The sequence below is a fragment of the Hyaena hyaena genome, unplaced genomic scaffold (genome assembly GCF_003009895.1).
Source record: "Hyaena hyaena isolate Hyena2069 unplaced genomic scaffold, ASM300989v1 scaffold_925, whole genome shotgun sequence".
Classification (NCBI taxonomy): Eukaryota; Metazoa; Chordata; class Mammalia; order Carnivora; family Hyaenidae; genus Hyaena; species Hyaena hyaena.
In genome coordinates this window covers 386,530-406,188 of record NW_024081555.1, presented here as the reverse complement: position 1 = coordinate 406,188, position 19,659 = coordinate 386,530, and the positions used below count along the sequence as shown (strand labels likewise).

Here is a 19,659-nt window from a genome sequence, read left to right as displayed (position 1 = left end):
GTGAACATTCATGGGGGCCAGGGGATCCCGGGACTCCATGGCTAATCCATTTCACTTCACCTAGAACTTGCTGTGTGGGGCAGGCCCCTGTACCTCTTAGGTTCATTCTCTGTAACAGTGGCACGGACTCTCTCAGCGCTAATGCTAAGATTGGTTCTAGGTGCTTGGCCGTACATGCCGTAGAGAGCTGGTTGAAATGTCACCCAGATGTCACCATGGGTGTGTGTGTGTGTGTGTGTGTGTGTGTGTGTGTGTGTGTGTGAAATCCTTCAGGGTTAAGGCATCAGCCTTCCTTCCCAGCTTGATTTCTTCAGGGGAGCCCAGAATGTTCACTGAGGATTCTCAGTAGGGGGCTCTAGCTGTTTGCTTCTCCCTGTAACAACCAAATGTAGAACTGGCTTTCTTCCTTTGATTTCCCCAAAGCATCCACTCACACAAGGGCAAACATGGGGCCGACTTCACTGGTGATTTGGAGACAAACATAGGGGCTTATGTCTTCCACCTAACAGCTCTGATGAGAATTTAGAATTGAATATTAAATACCTCAACTCTGAATGCTCCCTGATCGTTCCCAGCACATAGAATATTTTTCTGGTCAACCTTTGTCTTTGGGTTCCCCTGCCTCCTTCCGTGTTGCTGGACCCCCTTCCTCTCATTTTTGAACAACCTTTTTCCCATCTCCGGGGAGTCCTTGGAAAATGAATATTTCCTTACCATACCTAGCAACCCCACACTTGTATTTTTGTTCTAATCCAGTGGTTTTCAGTCCTGGCTGCGCATTAGAAATGCCCGAAGGGTTCAAAACAAAACAACAATTGCCTGGACCATACTGCAGTTCATTTAAATCAGAAGTTCTGCAAAGTTGACTGCTGTAACTAATTTAGCTTTATTATTAATTTCTCGCTCACATCACATCACATGGGAATTGGGTGGCACTTCTAGCAGTGACTCAGAGATCCAGCCTCTTTCCATTTTTGACACCATCATCTTTACAAAACAGGCTCCACAGATGTCTCGGAAGAGGAATAAAGGGTAGCATATGACTCAGGGATTTTATTGGCTAGGCCAGCCTGCCCACATCCATTGGCCAGAATCTCATCATGGGTCCCTGGATTACTGCAAAGGGGCCTGGGAAATGTAGTTTTCCTTGGTACTCAGGAAGAGGAAATGGGAACTAGCCAGTCTGCCAGGCTGGGCGTGGAATCTGGGAAGCCCTATGTTTTAAAAGCTTCCCAAGTGATTCTAATGTGTAGCCAAGTTTGCCAACAACCACTCACCTATTTTTGCCAGAACCTTGGGAGTGGAGGAAATCTCCTTTTAGCCCTGAATTGACATCAAGGTATTTTCCTAATAAAGACACTTGAATTTCTTTTTTAAATTTTTTTTTGAGAGACAGACAGACAGACATAGCATGAGCAGGGGAAGGACAGAGAGAGAGGGAGACACAGAATCCAAAGCAGGCTCCAGGCTCTGAGCTGTCAGCACAGAGCCCGGCGTGGGGCTCAAACTCTTGAACTATGAGATTATGACCCGAGGCTGAAGTCGGATGCTCAACCAACTGAGCCACTTAGGCACTCCAAGATAGTTGAATTTCTAAAAGGAATTCTGGTACCATTTTAAAAATTCTTTTTCCCTCCTGGCACAGTAACCTATGGTTAGTAGAGCAGAATGGATTCTTACCATATTATAGTTGGGAAACTGACCTAGAGAGGTGATGGGCTTTGTCCACACTGAAAGTCATTGGCGGAGCTGGAACAGGCTCCAGGCTCTGAGCTAGCTGTCAGCACAGAGCCCGAAGTGGGGCTCGAACCCACGAACCGTGAGATCATGACCTGAGCTGAAGTTGGCTGCTCAAACTTCCAAACCGTGAGATCATGACCTGGGCCGAAAACACTAGTCAGATGCTTAACCTTAAAGGATTGAGCCACCCAGGTGCCCCACCAGTGTGCTTTTAAACAATGAGGTTGTATGTAAAACAATTTTTGTTGTGTTGCTGAGTTTGTAGGAAAGGAACTATCCAAGGAGCAAAGAGGAAAGGTGGCATTACCCTAAAGGCAAATGACAATATTAGCATCACATTTGGAAAATTAAGTCTAAAGCCAGGGGCAAAGAAAGGCCACCTGAAGTTCTGGTAAACTAGGGACCTGGGAAGGGGCAAATCTAGTACCACGTTGGTATTGCGTCCTGGACCCTGACAGAAGCAAATGCAAATCCTCTCTGGAGGAAAGTATCCTCAATTTTATCCCTCAGGACTGAAATCCATAGATTGAAATAATCCAAACGTGAGCTCACATGGTGAGATGCACAGGAACAAACCACCATGAATGGTAGTCAGCATAAACAAGGGCATATTTCTATCTCCAAGGACCTTTGATATTAGGTACCAAATGTAAATTAAGTATGTGCAACTATTTACTGGAATAAAAGGTGGCATTACAAAAATTAACAAGCAACAAGGCTCTAGAATGACCAGTCAGAGTTGAAAGAGAACGATCCAGGACTTTTAGAAATAAAAAGCACAATGATGAAAATAAAAACTAATTGGGAGGGGGTTAGCAGCCAATTAAACACAACTGAGTAGAGATTAGTGAACCAGAAAGTCGCTCCCCTATGTATGGTGCTCGGACCCACAGCTCATCCATCATCAGCCCTGAGAGCTTGTTGGAGAGACAGACTCTCGGGTGCCACCTACTGGTGACCTGCTGAATCAGAAGCTGCCATTCAACACGATTCCCTGTGATTTGTAGGCATATTCAAGTTTGAGAAGTACTAAACTGGGGGAAATTACATAGATTCAAAACAAAGAGATAAAGAGAAGGGAGATATGAACGAGAGGTAAAGAGATATGGGAGCGATAAAGAAAAGGTGTAGAAAAAGGTAACTCTGGCTTGTGGAGAGATATTTGAGGAGAATTTCCTAGAACTGATGAAAGGCATGAACTCGCATATACAAGAGTTTACACCCAACAAGAAAAACAAATAGCTCGTGGCCAGGAGTGAACCTGCAGGACATCAAGACAACTGGAAAAGCAGGCTGTGAAAAAAGCTAGGTCACAGCAATCAGTCTGACAGCAGATTTCTCAAAAGCAACACTGAAAGCTAGAAGAGAAAACCGTAGTATTTCCAGAACGCTGACCGAAAACAGCGGTCAACCTCAAACTGTACACCCAGCAAAACTCTTTCAAGAATTAGATGGAGTAAATCAGTTTTCAGATAAAAGTAGAGTTTGCCATGGAACTTTTTAGGGAATTTGAAACTCAGGAATGTAAGCCAGTGGCATCCATGTAAAATAGCAATTAACAACGTCTGGGTGGCTTGGTTAGTTAAGTGTCTGACTTCAGCTTAGGTCACACTCTTGCAGTTTGTGGGTTTAAACCCCAAATTGGGCTCTGGGCTGACAGCAGAGAGCTGCCTCATCCCTGCTGTCTCTCAGAAATAAACAAACATTTAAAACAATAACAACAACGTCTAGTTTGTACTCATTCCACAAAGAAAACTCATGCTCCTGCTGAATTCTACCAAATGTATAAAGAACTATTGGTAATTTACACAAATTCAGCCAGAAACTTGAAGAGGAGGTAATATTTCCCAGCTTACCTTGACACCAAACCCAGACAGAGTCCTTAATAACAAAATAAAACTACTGGCTAATATTCTTCGTGATTAAAGTAACACCAAGGACACAATGCTGGGTTAAAAAAATTTTTTTTAAATCTTTATTTATTTTTGAGAGAGAGAGCATGAGCAGGGGAGGAACACAGACAGAGGGAGACACAGAATCTGAAGCAGGCTCCAGGCTCTGAGCTGTCAGCACAGAGCCTGATGCGGGGTTCGAACTCATGAGCCATGAGATCACGACCTGAGCTGAAGTCAGACACTTAACTGGCTGAGCCACCCAGGTGCCCCATTGCTGGTTTAACTTTAACATTAGAAAGTCAAAGAACAGAGTCTTTCTGTCTTTTGACTAAAAAAAAATATATATATGATCATCTCAATAGCTGCAGAAAAATCATTGAGAAAATGAGTATCTATTCTTCATTAAAAAAAAAAAAACACAAAACTCTCAGAAAACTAGAAACAGAAGAGAACCTTCCCAACCTGATAAAAGATGAACCCCCTACAGACAATATCATACTTTTGGTGAGAGACTGAGCGCCTTCCCCCTAAGACTGGGGACAAGGCAAGAATTTTTGCTTTCAACATCTCTTTTTATTTTTATTTAAAACATTTGTTTTCATGTTTATTTATTTATTTTGAGAGAGAGACAGAGCGTGGGCAGGGGAGGGGCAGACAGAGAGGGAGAGAGAGAGAATCCCAAGCAGGCTCTGCACTTTCAGCACAGAAGCCGATGTGGGGCTCAAACCCATGAACCGTGAGATCATAACCTGAGCCGAAATCAAGAGCCGGATGCTTGACTGATGGAGCCACCCAGACACCACTCAACATCTCTTTTTAACATTTACTAGAGGTTTTAACTGATTCAAAAAGGCAAAAACAAAAACAAACAAGAAAACAGAGAGAGAGAGAGAAAGAATAAGGAAAGGAAGAAAGAATAAGAAAAAGAAAGAACAAAAGAGAGAGAGAGGGAGGAAGGAAGGAAGGTGATCCAGATTAAATGGAAGCATAATCCTATCTATATTCATAGATGACATGATTGTATGCACAGAAAATTCTACGGAATCTACCAAAAAAGCTATTAGAACTAGTGAGTTTGGCAAGATTGCATGATATAAGATCTATACACAGAGATCAATTGTATTTCTATATACTAGTAACAATCAGAAATTAAAATTTAAAAGGCAACACAGTTTACAATAGCTTCAAAAAACATGAAAAACTTAGTGATAAATCTGGTAAAAGATGTGCTGGCCTACAGGCTGAAAACTATATTATAAAGTATTGCCAAGAGGACTAAATAAAGTTATCCTTCCCTCATGGAATGGAAGAAATCACTTTTGTTAGCCTGTCAATTCTCCCCAAATGAATCTATGTATTCGATGCAATCCCAATCAAAAATTCCAGCAAGCTTATTTGGGAGTTACAAAGGGATAAACCCCAGGGTGCCTGGGTGGCTCAGTCGGTTAAGTGTCCAGCTCTTGATTTCAGCTTAGGTCATGATCTCACGGTTCTGTGAGTTCGAGCCCTGCATCAAGCTCTGCACTAACAGTGCTTAGGGCTCTCTCTCTCTCTCCAAATAAGTAAGTAAACTTAATAAAAAAGGGATAAATCCATGTGATCCACTCAGGGTGAGCAGACTTGCTGCTCTTGCACTAGGCTTGGGGGTGGGGGCGCTCACACTCAGATCCAGCCCCATGATGCCTCTGCCCGCTGTAGCCCTGGGTGCCTGTCACTTCTGCAAAGTGCTACAGGTGGAGAGCACATCTCAACTGCTCCAGAGGTGCCTGAAAGCTCATCATGTCCCTTCTACCTTCTCTGCTTCTGTTTTCTCTTTGCCTATGAGCCACCACCTCCTGGATGAGCTTAGAAAAATCTCTCCTGGGGCGCCTGGCTCAGTCCATGAAGCGTGCGACTCCATCTCGAGGTTGTGAGTTCAAGCTCTGTGTTGGGCGTTGAGATTACGTAAAAATAAAAACCTCTTTAAAAAAAGAATTAAGTAGGAAATGAAAGTTGTATATACAAAATAATTGTAAGAGAACAATAGCAAATGACGTTGAGAAAAAAAATGGAAGGAAATACAACAAAACGCAGCAATGATGGTCTCCGGCAGTGGGGAGTCTAAGCGACTTGTTTATTTTTCTCCTCCTCTCCCATTTTTCTAACTTTCCTATACTGAGCAGCCCCTTGTTTCATTTTTTAAAGAAAATGGACAAAGAAAATATAGCAGTTCTGTTATTCTACCCCCGCCCCTCTCCCCTCCCCAGGGACCTGGACTCAAGGTCACCTTCAGGCTCCTCTAAGGTTCCCGTCAGGGTCCCCTCCTTCCTGCTTTCAGAATCCCACCTGCACCCTGTGCTTTCTGACCCTTCCCTCAACCCCCAGCCCTAGGCAATTAACCCTTTCTCAACTAGGAAGGAGCCAAGCTTTTCTCCATCCTCCTTCCAAAGCCTGGGATGCATGTCTGGGTGGGGAGCTGGGAAAGGCAACCGACACTGTCGGTTCCAATGCGCACTTGACCTGGGCCTGGACTTGGACAGGCCCAGGAAAGCCCTCATGGGTGATGGTGTTGTGGGCAGAGCAGCCCTGGTGTGTGTGGGGAGGGGGACGGTGTGGGGGGCAGGTGGGAGACCCTACACACCACGTGGAGACTCTAAGCTGGATGAACCTAAAAATTTAACAAGCCCCCTGGTTCTCACACTCAAGTGTTAGAGTCACCGGACACTTGTTAGAAATGCAGAGTTTTGGGCCCAGCCCCGGAGATGGTTTTGGTAGGTCTTAGTAGATCCCAGGAATCACATGTTTAAATTAAGTTAAATTAAAATTTTTATGGGGGGGGCCAGAGGGAGAGAGAAAAAGAAAGAGAGAGAGCACGAATCCACCTGAGCTGACATCAAGAGTGAGATGCTCAACGGCCCAAGCTACCCAGGTGCCCCCAGGAATCCCATTTTTTAAAAATGTTTTATTTATTTCTAGGAGAGAGAGAGAGAGACAGCGTGAGCAGGGGAGGGTCAGAGAGAGAGGGAGTCACAGACTGAAACAGGCTCCAGGCTCTGAGCTGGCAGCCAGCACGGAGCCCAACGCGGGGCTCGAACCCACGAACCGCGAGATCATGACCTAAGCGAAAGTCGGACACTTAACCGACTAAGCCACCCAGGCGCCCCAAGAATCCCATTTTTAACCAGCCTCCTGAAGGCCTGGGATGCAGGTGATTGACAGCCACGTTTTGAGAAATCAGAACACAGTTGATGCCCAGCATCCTCCTCTTCCTCACTTATGCAGGAGAAAGTGGTGCGGAGTCAGGATGGAAGGAAGAGAGAAGAAGAAGGTGAGGTCTGGAGGGGGTGCTGTTGCTGGGCACCCAGGCCCAGGGAGGTTCTTGCAGCAGATACAAAGTCAGACCAGACTTCCCGAGCCGAGCCGGGCTCCGGCCAGCGCTGCAGGCCCAGGGTGTGGACAGACTGGGAAGGTCCCAGGCTCCCGGGGGACTGTGAGGTCCCCACTGCGGGGGCTCTGGGGCTGACAAAAGCTTCCAGTTGGGCTGGGGTACGCAGGAGGAGAGCCTGGAAAGGGCGAGGGTGGGGGAGAGCCCCAGGGTCTGGCAGGTGAACTCTGAAAGCTGTAGCAGAAAACTGATTGGAGTCAGTGCAAAGCCAGCCCTTCGGATTCCCCGCGGGCTGGCCTGGAGGGGGTGTTTGCCACTAGACGGAGATGAACTTGGAGAAGCCGAGCTCCTCCCCAGATATGTGGAGGGGAGGCCCTGGCATCATGTCGCCCTCCTGGTCCTGGGAAGAGGCTTCTTCTTCCTCTGAAGTCTGTAAAGACAGCAGTCAGGTGTTGAAAAGCAGAGCCCAGCTTGGGGTGGGGGGTGTGTCCCCAAGGGGCTGTTGGATAGACCTCAGCCTGTTTCGAGGTCCTGGGCCTCTAAGAGGCAGCGATGACTAGTTCTCCCCAGACCTCTCAGGCTCTGATTCCTGCCCCTCACCTCCTCCCAAACATCCGCCCCCTGGAGAGCATCCTCATGGCCTTCACAGCCCAGCACTCTTTCAACTGTGACCACAAACAAGCTATGCAAGAACTTTCTGGAAAGGGGAAAAAAGAGGATGTAAAGTCAAGAGTCCTGACCTGTGAATGAAGTGGCCCCGGGCCTACAGTTATGATGGGGTGGGTGGCTGGACGTGGGGGGCCAGTGTTCAGGGAGTGGATGCCGAGGAGAGTCCCCCCCGCTCCACCCACCGACTTCCCCACATTGTCAGGAGCCTGGCTGGGTGGCTCCAGGCCCCCCAGTGCCCTCTGTTCACACCTGGCTGAGGCCCCGGATTTCTGTGCAGGGCTTGGCGGAGAGCTCTGGGCTGGCTGGAGGCCCAGGGGGCCCTGCAAGGTTGATCATGGCGTACTCCAGCGACTGAAACAGAGACTCAATCGGAACAGCGCATTCTCGGCAGCGGGGATGGTCCTCCCTCCACAGCGAGAGGAGGGAGACAATGGGGGGGGGGCGGGGAGACAGGGCGAGAACACAGGCTGTGGAGTCAGAGTCATTCTGTCCTGTTTCCTACATCTCAGAGTGACCTTGGGCTCAGTGCCCTCAGCTGTAAAATGGGGATAAGAATTTGTCCCTCCAGGTTATAATGACTATTCATGGTAATGTTTCACAGCTCAACACCGGGGAACTCCTGATATGATTAATTTGCTTTTATTATTGATATTTCTGTCCTTGAAGCAGAAAGAACGCACAGGCTGAAGATTCTCCGCAGGCCCCGGGAAGGGGCGGGGAGTAGAGGAAATCTGAATACCTCAAAGGTTCACCGATTAACAAACCGCAAAGGAAAAATTCTTTACCAGTCAGAGCACCCCCTCCTTGATCAGATGATAAGGAAACCAAGGCTGAGGGAGTAGGAGCCACCCTGTGACCAGGGCTGGCTGTCCCCACGGGTCCCCAGGTCAGCAATGCCAGCCCTTCCCCCGTTTCCCCCAACCAAGTCTCTGCAGGACACAGCTGCTCTTAGGTCTCCCAGCCAGTAAATCCCATGGCCCAATGGGCACTGGAGACGAAGAAAGAGAAAGAAAGAATCTTCTGTTTTCTGAATGTCTCACTTCATGTTCCTCACCACAACCCCAGGAGATGGGAACACTTGAGGCTCAGAGAGGTGATGTAACTGGCCAGATGTCACACAGCTGGTGAGGAGCTGAGCTGGGAATTGTACTCACAACCATGTGACCTCAGACCCAAGTTCGTTTCTATACCACGCTGCCTGCTGACGTGGCAGGGCGTGACCCATACGTCTCTTTGTCTCTTGCCCCTTGTCTCCTAACTCCCCCTCTCCCTCTGATGCTATCACTGCCCTAGCAGCAGGGGATGGAGGCAGAGGTGGACATTTGAGCCATCTTTGGTGACACATCCAGTCTTACAGGACAAGATGAAAATCTGAGCACAGTTCCTCAGGCAGGCTAGGACTGGGGGAACGAGGGGACAAGGGAATGGGGGGTGGGGGAGGAGATTTCACAAATCCTGTCACTCACGGCTCTGCTCTCTCCGGGTCCTGCCTCTGGTCAGGACACGGCACAGCTGGGGCTCAACCAGAGGATCGCTGACATCATGTCCACCCCTCACTCATCCCATATTTACAGCTTTGTGATTTGGCCCAAGCCCAGCCACTGCTGACCGCTGACCACCAGCAGCCACACAAATGTCACCTACTCAAGGGTGACTGAGTTTGAGGAAGGAGGCTCATGGGGCCAGAGACCAAATGTGTGGGCAGTGGCCGGGACCGCCACCCTACATCCAGGACTCTCGTTGGTCCTTCTGCCCACGCCATGGGCCACTGGCCCGTCCCAGCAAGTACGGAGGCATTTTCTGTGTGGTTGAACATACAAGCTACATGTGAGAGCCTCTTGGTCCAGGCACTAGACAAATGGGCAGGGAATCATGGAAGCCTTGGGAAGTGGGAGCCCAGTCATCATCTGAGCCCAGCACTGCCCTCTCGGGCTCTGCCGGGAGCCAGGGGCTATGCCTTCCCAAGTTCTCGGACTGAGGATGGTTCTTTCTTCTGACTCCAGGGGGAAGAGTCTTGGGCCCAGCAGTTGGCTCCATTGTTCAAATCCTCTACACTCCCTCTGGGAGGCATGGAAGTGGCCCGGGCATCGCCGCCAGCCACACGGGCTGCGTCAGTTTCCCCAGTTCTGCCTCTTTCAGGCTGGGTCTCTGGGGGCAAGTTCCTTCTGCTCTCTGAGCCTCTGTTTCTTATTCCATAAGAAGGGGGTAATAATAGTACCCACCTGGTGCAGGAGTAATGAAGATTCAGTGACATAGGTAAAGCCCCTGGCACATAGTAGTGTTCAGTTAAAGAATAAAATGTGAACTTCTTGCAATAGCCCTCTGGGCAGAGGAAATGCTGGTCTGACCCCTTCATACTTACCCCTGAGTTTTACATGCCCCTGGGGCTCTCTGGCAGAGCCCACAGAGTGTGCCCTTCCCTCTTTGACTTGAACTTGGGTGAAGAAAACCCCAAACCCTTTAAATTCCACCTGCAGATTCTGCTAAAAACTACAAAGAAGGCAAAAGGGAAATAAACCAAAGAAAACCCAAAGCTCTCAGTTGGTCATGTTCACAGGGTCCTGTCCGTGACCCTCTCGGGAGACCCTGTTTCATCCTTCCCTCGACAAGGGTCCCCCACCCACCCACCAGTCCCTCGGCCCACAGTCCCCTCCCACTTGAGCAGGGAGAGTCCCAGGCAGCCCTTCCCCAGTGTGGGCACAGGGGGCTGGTGCAGGCACTCTCAGCTTCCCAGCAGTTCTCCCTCCTGCCCCGCCCCCTCTTCTGGAAGGCAGGGTGCGCCCCAGGACGCTTGGCCAGGAGGCGGGGCTCTGGCAGACCCACTCCCCATCCTTGTCCGTGACCTTTTTCTCACTTCTATCCACCATCTCTGGCCTTGTGAGCTTCCTGAGACAACAGCAGCTGCTTCCTAAACCACAGGCCAGTACCCCATTCCTGTCCCAGCCCCTCCCCTGGGGGTGGATCGCCTGAGTCTTTTGTCCTCACTGGCGCCAGGAAAGAAGGCAATGGCAGCCCCCTTTTCCTTGCCCCATGTTTAAGAGAATAGAGTGGAGGCATCTCAGTAAACAGCCCAGGGAGGGGCGGTGGGGTGGGGATGGGGGTGGGGGCTGAGTGAGGCAGGTGGGGCTTCTGTGTCCTGAACCCGTCATTCTGCAGCCCTCCCGAAGACCCCTCTGGATCTGGCTCTGCCAGTGTCTGATTCTAAAAGGGGAGGGGAAGAGGGCGCTGGGGCTGGGGAAGACCCCCGCCTGGTATCTGCACGGTCAGAGTGAGGAGAGGTGCTCTCTTGGCTTGCACCCCGGAGGGCTGGTTTCGGGGCTCACACAGATTCCCCAGAGATGGGATGCAAGCCCTCACCTGGAGGACGGTCATGGGCAAGCAGGGAGGGAGGTGCGGAGACAGGGCCCAGGAACCCCGAAGTCCAGCCGCACAGGGATCTGAGCTTGGGTGCGGCCAGCTGCCTTCCTTACCAAGTGTGAGAGGTGGACTTTCTCGTTCCTCTGTGTCTCTGAGGCCCGTTGAGCTGAAAGAGACAAGCGGGAGTACCCTGAAGCCTACAACAGCTCCCGCAGAGACGCACCGATGCCCTTGCACTTTGGAGGAGGGGCTTCCCCACTTCGAGCAGGTGGACAGGCTGCGCAGAGAAGTCCCTTTGAGCTCAGTGCCTTAGCCATGATCCAGCCTTTCGGGATCGGTCTGTGGAAAGCCCCTTGTGTGGGTCAGAAACTGGCTTGGGAAGTAATTCTATGGGCTAAGGTCATTGCTTTTAAACCGCAGGGTGCATACATTTTATGAAAAGGCCCATTCCAATGCAGCAGGTTGAGGTCAGGGTCTGAGAGTCTTTTAACAGGCTACCAGGGGAGGCCACTGCTGCTGGCTGGGGAGCACAGTTTGAGAGGCAAGGGGCTAAGAAGCTTTGAGGACTTGATCAGGAGTGCTCCCACTCGGCGTGCTCTTCCTGGCTCCTCTGCGGTGACCTGGGGACATGGGCAAAGCTGACATTTCTTCCTGGGGGCCACACAGGAAGAAGTCGGAGGAAAGCCCAGGACCCCCCCGCCCCAGGGCCACCTGCACAGGACACCATGGCTAAGTTGCAAAGTGCTTTGGCACACATCTTCCTGGCTCCATCGCTTCCTGGCTGTGCAAACCCAAGGCAGGCCGCTTAACCACCCTGCCTCAGTTTCCTCTCCTGTAAAATGGGGGCACTTGTCATAAGTCTCTAACGCCACGGTATTGAGGGCATTCAAGGGGATAAAAGCAACATACGCCACACAAAAACACCTGGCACGTGGCAGCTCCTGGACTGTTCTTTCAGCCAGCCCTCTTAAACTGTGCTGTTCACCAGAGGAGCCACGAGCCACGAAGGCCACGGCCACTGGAAGCATGACCACTATGAATTATTCCAGCTTTTGAAGGTTCCATATGAAAAAATGGAGAATGTGGAATATGGATCATTAGAATGTGTATATCAATTCCACATGGAAATGGTAACGTTTGAGAAATATCATGTTAATAAAGTATATTATCAAAATTAGCATCTCTAGTTTCTTTTTACTTTTTTTCATGTGATTATTAGAGAGGTTTAGATTTCATATGAGGCTTGTATTCTACTTCTACTGGGCCTGTATTCTATTTCTGTTGTATTCTATGTCTGTGCTCTGAAAAAACTGTGTGGCTCAGGGAAGTTAGGTGACTTGTCCAAGGTCACACAGCTAAAAAGTAGCAGAGCTGGGATTTGAAGCTGAGCCCTGAGAGGAGCTGGGCACCTCTGGAGACCCCGCGGCCGGGGTAAGGCCACCGTGTGCATCCTGGTCGAGTGCTTAGTCTCCCATCCCTCCTTCACCCCGCCCCGCCCCCCTAGCAGTCCCACGGGGAACTGGATCTGCAGAGGCGGGACATGGTTCTGCTAGGACAGTAGGGACAGAAGTGACGGATGGGTTTGGACAGATGGGGGCAAGCCAAGCGCCCCCTTTCTCCCATTCCCACATTCAAATTGCTTTTTTCCTCATGCTGACCGACCTGGGGCTCCCTCGAAGGGAAGGGCGGGGCTCCTGATGCCCATATCTCGGATGGATACGCTGACCTAGAAGGTCTCCCTGCAATGGTGGGGGGACTGCGGGTCTCAGTGGGGTCCCTGGCTCCCCCATCCCCCCTTCCCTACCTTTGCTCACCTTTCTTCCTCCAGCGGAGCAGACAGCTGCCGACGGCAGCCAGGCCGGCGGCCAGCAGAAGAGACAACAGCACGAGGACTGGGGCCAGGATGCGGGCCATTGGGATGGAGACCCTGTGGGTGAGACGCAAGGAGCCCAGCAGCTGTCACCAGGTGTCAGTGGCCTGCTCTACACCATGACGTTTTTAGTCTGCGACCCAGCCATGTCCCTTGTCTTTCCCGAGGAGATCGGAGGGCACCGGGGACCATAGAGTCTGGTCCCAGTAAAAGGGACCCCGCCCCCACTACCAATCCCACTTTCAGCTGGGTCCGGCCTTGGCAGTAGTCAGGCAGGAAGCCTCGGTCAGTAACTGGATGCAATCATATATGACCCCCAAGACCCAGTCCTTCAGCCTGGGACTCCAGTCGGGTGAGAAAAAAAATGGGGGGGTTCCATAGTTTCATGCTTGGCCCAGTGCAAAGTACACAAGCAAAACTGGGGCGCTGCCCTTTACACTGGGGCAGGGAGAGAGGAGGGGACTGCGGCCACGGTGGACCCTTCACCTGGGGCGGGGGAGCTGTGTGTCCACAGAATCAGGGCTGCTGGGTCAGCTGTGTAGGTTATTCACTGCTCAAGGGCCCTGCTGAGGGGCATGGGGGTGGCGTCTGCCGTGACAGGAGGCTGTGTTCGCCTGGAGGAGGGAGTGCTAGGTCCTCACTTGCTCAAAAGCACCTTATGCTTTGGGGATGGCCTGAAAGGTGACCTTGGTCACTGGGGCTCACCTAGACACGGAGCTGCCGCCGCTGTTGCTGGGGGCCAGACGGGTGTCCTCCACCGCGGTGGGGTTGGGCTGTGTGGACGGGCGGGAGGTCCCTGCATGAGGAGAGGTTGCTTCGTGAGGAGAGGTGCCCGCATGTGGAGAGGTTCCTGTGTCTGGGGCGGTTCCTGCGCGCCCGGACTGGGAGGCTTCTGTGGACGGAGGGGCCCCTGTGGACGGGGAGGCTCCTGTGGACGGAGGGGCCCCTGTGGACGGAGCGGCCTCAGCCCCTGTCTTCCCCTTCTTGGCTGTGGTGACTGTTTGGTGGAGACGAGGAGAAGCTACAAGTCCAAAAGCAGCGCCTCAGCACCTTCTTTGAGCCTGGAATCCCAGCCGTTCCCAGACCTCTGACCCTTGACCCCAGGACCCGGGACCAACTTCTCAGAACACCCCCAGCGACAGGAAACCCGGAAGCAAGCAAACCGCCCCTGCGCATGGGTTTCAGCCCCTTTTGGTGCCTGTGTGATCACAGCCCGCGCCCCCGCCCCATGACCTATGCGATAACCACTCAGTACACAGGCGACCTCCCGCCGCCCCCCTACAGTCCTGGCCAGTTATCACCTCTGCCCTCACCTCATGTCACCATCACACCTCACCACCTATGCCTCAGTAGGCCTTGACCTTCAACAGCCACAGGGTCAACAGGGCAGGAGGGCGGGGACAGGTGCAGAGGCCAGGGCCCAAGGCCCTTCCTTTCCTGCTCACTCCTCCAACCCCGGGGGGAGCAGACAGAACACAAAGCTGGTGGTTGGGGTCAGGCTGCTTCTGGGTGAACTAACCCCACTGAGTCCCTGATTCCTCCCATGATGGGTACCGGCTCCCAGGCTCTGGGGCCACGAAGGGCGGGGTCTGGCACCAGATCAGGCACTCACGGGGTGTTTCTTTATAGAGGAATGGAGGAGAGACAGAAAACCCATTCACTCACTCAATTCTGGGGGCTGAGTTTGCCAAGCTTTTGCCTGGGGCTGGAGGCTCCTTGTAGCAAGAGGCTGGAAGGAGGGAGTGGGGGAGGGAGGGCAGCAGGGACCTAGGGAGAGGGAGAGGGAGGCTGGTCTCAGCAGAGGCAAGGATCACTGCTCCCAGTGTGGCTGCAGCCAGCGGCTTTCCCACCCCCACCTCTGTGTGGAGCACTGCCCATCTCCCCTCTGCCGCTCGGGAGCACGGATGATAGATTTGAGTTGACTGCAGCCCTCCCACTTAGCTCAGACCCTCGGCTTCCCTTGTCCCCAGCTGCCCACCAGCGTGCCCTTTCCACGCCACTCTTTATGCCAATACTGGTTTTGCCTCTAAAATATATACTGGACCTCATCCCTTCTTGCTTCAGAGCAGGTAATGGCCCCTCGTTGCCTAGAAGCTGGAGCTCAAGCTTTGTAACATGCCTTTAGGAGCCTTTAAACCCCAGACCTTGGCGCGCGCCTGGGTGGCTCCGTCGGTTGATCGGTTGACCAGGTGACTGGCTGATTGGCTGACTTCGGCTCAGGTCATGATCTCATGGTTCAAGAGTTCTAGCCCCACATTGGGCTCTCTGCGGTCAGCACAGAGCCTGCTTCAGATCCTCTGTCCCCTTCTCGCTCTGCCTCTCCCCTGCTTGTGCTCGTTCTCAAAAAAATAAACAAACAGGGGCGCCTGGATGGCTCAGTCGGTTGAGCATCCGGTTCAGCTCAGGTCATGATCTCAGGGTTTGTGGGTTTGAGCCCCATGTCAGGCTCTGTCCTGGCAGCTCAGAGCCTGGAGCCTGCTTCAGGTTCTGTGTCTCCCTTTCTCTCTGCCCCTCCCCTGCTCATGCTCTGTCTTTCTCTCTCTCAAAAAAAAAAATTTAAAAATTAAAAAAAAATTATAAAATAAATAAGTAATAAACATTAAAACTCAGACTGCCGCTCACTATGTTGGCTTTACTTCTTCACCATCTGGTGCACCAGCCACACCGCTATTTGCCCTCCATTCCCAATTAAGTGAGCGTCCTGCCCGCCTCTGTGTGACATGATGTTCCCGTGTATCCCCTGCCTCTCCTCTCCACCTCGGCTTAAACCACTCTCTTCCTGTCCTCAACTCCTCCACCACGCCTTCCCCAGAAGGGGCAAGTCCCTTCTCCTGTGTAGCCACAGTGTCCTGTGCCCGCCGCCGGCCGGGCTCGCGCTCAGTTATGTTGCAACATGTTTACTGGGACTCCCTGCGAGGCTGGGGCCCCTCAAGAACAAACTGCCTTAGGGGCGCCCGGGTGGCTTAGTCGGTTGAGCGTCCGACTTTCGCTCAGGTCATGATCTCGCGGTTCGTGGGTTCGGGCCCCGCGTCGGGCTCTGTGCTGGCTGCCAGCTCAGAGCCTGGAGCCTGTTTCTGAGTCTGTTTCTCCCTCTCTCTCTGACCCTCCCCTGCTCATGCTGTCTCTCTCTCTCTATCCTAGAAATAAATAAAAAAAAAAAAAAAAAAAAAGAACAAACTGCCTTAGCCTCTGCCAGCATAGCGGGCAGAAATGCGGTGTGGCCGATCCCCCAGGAGCTGCCCAGCTCCCTGACTCCCCAGTGCCCTTTGTGCTGGAATGCCATTCTGGTCTCGCTCCCTTTCCCCGCCATTCTCTATTCTAACATAAGGTCAAGCTTTCTCCGATCTTCCACAAATAGAGACTATTTATCTTTTCCTTTCCAGTATTTATACTTCTTTATCTTGTCATATTTCATTGCCTAGAGCCTCCAGGCAATAGTGAAAAAAAGAAATGAGCGGGAGGGTTACCTGGGTGGCTCAGTCAGATAAGCGTCCGAGTTCAGCTCAGGTTATGATCTCGCAGTTCATGGGTTCGAGCCCCACATAGGGCTCTGTGCTGACAGCTCAGAGCCTGGAGCCTGCTTCGGATTCTGTGTCTCCCTCTCTCTCTGCCCCTCCCCCACACATGCTGTTCCTCTCTCTCTCTCAAAAACAAATAAACATAAAAAATTAAAAAAAAAATAGAAATGATTGGGGGGTTCTTGTCTTGTTCTGACCTTTCTAGAAATTCTAATCTTTTAGCATACTCAGTGGTGTGCTGGAGACGGCTTGGCGCCCCAACTCGGGAGAGCAGATTGTCCACTCTTCAGAAATTTTGTGAGCTGGTTGCTAAACTATTGGTAGGTGGAAACTGGCAAGGTCAGGGGCTTTTAAACAACAGAAACTGGCAAACATTGCAAATCAGAGCTTCTCCGCCCAGCTGTCAAACATTCACCAGCATGCCACTGCCATTAAACGTTATTTTCTGTAACCCAAATGTTATCAGAGAAAGGTCAACAACGTCTGACCCCAGCTAACATAATAATGCATACATCACACACAAATGAATATTTACAAATGAGGTAAAAACTGAAACTAGAGAGCCCAAGTACAGAGGAAATTGACCCCCACCAGGGAAGAATGCGGTTTGAACACTGAGGAAAATCAGAAGAAATCAGAGAATCTTTTCAGTCATGGAGAACAGGTGTCTCCTCTTTCCACCACTTCCTGCCATGAGACCTCCCGCAAATCATCCTGTCTTTGGAGCCTCACCCCCTATCCCCGATCTGTCCAACAGGATGCAAAGACCTGCCTCAGCCTCACTAGCCAGCAGATGGTGGGCTGCCCACCTGGGCCCTCTCTGGCTTCTTTCTTCTCAGCTCGGCAGGCTCAGGTAGGATTCTGGGCATCCAGACAGATGCCCCATCCCCAGCCAGAGCCCCACGACTCCAGCTTCAGTCCCCTAGCATCCCTGAGCTCAACAAGCCCCTCCAACGCCAGTTCCTAGGCCCTTCTCACACTTGACTTTGGGACTTCAAGATCTGGGGAAGTGAAGGAAAAAGGGAAGCCACGGGGCGCCTGGGTGGCTCAGTCGGTTAAGCGTTCGACTTCAGCTCAGGTCATGATCTCACGATTCGTGGGTTCAAGCCCCGTGTCAGGCTCTGCTGACAGCCAGCTCAGAGCAGGGAGCCTGTTTCAGATTCTGTGTCTCCCTCTCTCTCTGACCCTCCCCTGCTCACACTGTCTCTCTCCCTCTCAGAAATAAATAAAACATTAAAAAAAAAAAAAAAAAAAGAAGGGAAAGCCACAAGCAGGGCGAGGCCAACGTGGCCATGGCTTCCACAGTGCCGTGGAGTGAGTCTGGGGCGCGCGATGGCAGGCCCCATCTGCAGAATCTGCAGGAATATCTCAGACTCTGAGAAAGAAGGCTTTTTTATTCCATGGGATGTCCACCTTGTCCCCAGCCCATGGCAGCCTCTCTGCTACCTCCAGGCAAAGAGGAAAGGCACTGAGCATGGAGTTTGGCGGATCTGCGTGGTGTGACCTTGTGAAAGAGTGGCTGAGGCTCATGCCGAACCCCCCTGTGCTCTGCTGGGCACTGAGCTCTTGACCTGTGTCACCTCACTGAGTCCTTGAGAACTGCCCCCTCCCCCGCCCTGATGAGGTTAGTGCGAGCACTACCCCCTTGGGTGGCGGGGAACCGTGTCCAGGTCCAGCACCGAATCAGCTCCCCTCCCCCATCCCTCTTCCCCTCCACGTCACCTGTGCCCCATCCGGGGAAGGAGAGACATTTGTTACCTGGAAAGACAAGCAGAGAGACCAGGAAAGACTCATCTCGGCCCAGTTTTGAGACCCCACAGAAGTACTTCCCGGTGTCCTTCAGGGTGAGATTCCTTAGGGTCACTTTGAGTGTGAGCTCCTGGGGGTTGTCTTCGAGGGACACCCTGCCCTCTGTCGTCTCCCGGCTGTCTTCCCCCACGTAGACGGTGCTGGAGCAGCGTGAGATGAGGAATCCAGTCTTTCTGCACCAGTATTTCTTGTGGGTCGTCAGCTCCTCCCCGTAGGTGCACTGCACGGACACGGTGTCACCTTCAAACCCGCTGACCTCCTTGGGGCCCACCAGTGCTCCACATCCTGTAACCAGAGCAGGGATGGAGGTCGAATTCCTTGGATTCAAGTACCAGGGTCAAGAGCAAAAGACACCTCCTCTCTCACTCCCTTCTGCGGCTGCCCTCTAAAAGCTAGTAGTCCCTTCCCCGCCAAGGGATATTAGGACAGGGCTCTTGCTGGGCCCCTAAACTGGGGATATTGAAGGGTGGTGAGGGGAAAATTCTAGATTCGCACGGCCCAGAGTTTGACTCCCCGCACTGGCACTTAGTAGCTGTGTGACCTTGGAAAAGTTGCTTGACCTCCCTGGCCATCTGGGTTTTCTCATTTATAGTTGCTGATGATGATACTGTCCTATTTCATTGACATAAAGATGCTATCGTATGGAAGACACAACTTTATTTTATTTTATTATTATTATTGTTAATGTTTGTTTATTTTTGAGAGAGAGAGAGAGACAGAGCATGAATGAGGGAGGGGCACAGAGAGCGGGAGACACAGAATCTGAAGCAGGCTCGAGGCACCGAGCTGCCAGCACAGAGCCTGACGCGGGGATTGAACTCACAAACCGTGAGATCATGACCTGAACCGGTTGGACGCCTAACTAACTGAGCCACCCAGGCGCCCGTAATTTTACACACCCTAAGAAAAAGCATTGTCACTCGAATAATTGTCATCAGGGGCAAGATGCATCTTGAGATTTGATGTTAAAAAGTTAAAAAAAGGGGGGGGGGCTGTGAACTGATGAAACAGGATACTTGTTTCTCGCTCAGGGTTGGGCCCAGTGGTACAGTAGAGGCTCTAGACATATTCTCAGAGTTTTCCATGGCAACCTCATAGGGGGCACCTCGTCTGCCTCCGGGCTGAGCGAAGTAAAGCCTGCCTTACGGCCACCTGACCATGAAGGGTTTGGAATGGTAGGTTTGGGAGAAAACCTGGCTCTAAGAACCAGCAAGCGCCCCCACCCCTCCTTTTGGGGAGCTGAGGGCCAGTGGGGTGGAGTAAAGCCCTTAAGGACCAGGCGGCTTGGCTGGGTCACAAAAAGGGAAGGTTGGAGCGGGAGGTCCTCTTTCTGGCAGCTTGGGCACCAGCCCCATGTCCCTCCACCATACTCCCCTCCCCGGCCCTCTGCTCACCTGGGAACAAGAGGCAGCCCCATAGCAGCACGAGGGGCCACAT

General features: G+C 51.8%; 2 protein-coding genes across 2 annotated transcripts in view; one reads left to right on the top strand and one right to left on the bottom strand.

Moving 5' to 3' along the window:
* MPP2 (membrane palmitoylated protein 2) overlaps positions 1–13,873 on the top strand; it is a 43,186-nt gene extending 29,313 nt beyond the window's left edge. The window contains exon 15 of the transcript XR_005526134.1: positions 13,863–13,873. The gene's annotated coding sequence lies outside the window, so the exon portion shown is untranslated. The remainder of the gene's footprint in view (positions 1–13,862) is intronic.
* On the bottom strand, positions 7,316–19,659 carry CD300LG (CD300 molecule like family member g). Its single transcript, XM_039220880.1, is given in 9 exon segments — positions 7,316–7,429; positions 7,918–8,019; positions 11,095–11,118; positions 11,121–11,191; positions 12,840–12,952; positions 13,601–13,916; positions 14,561–14,662; positions 18,172–18,507; positions 19,617–19,659. Coding segments are annotated over 9 exon segments (1,221 nt in total).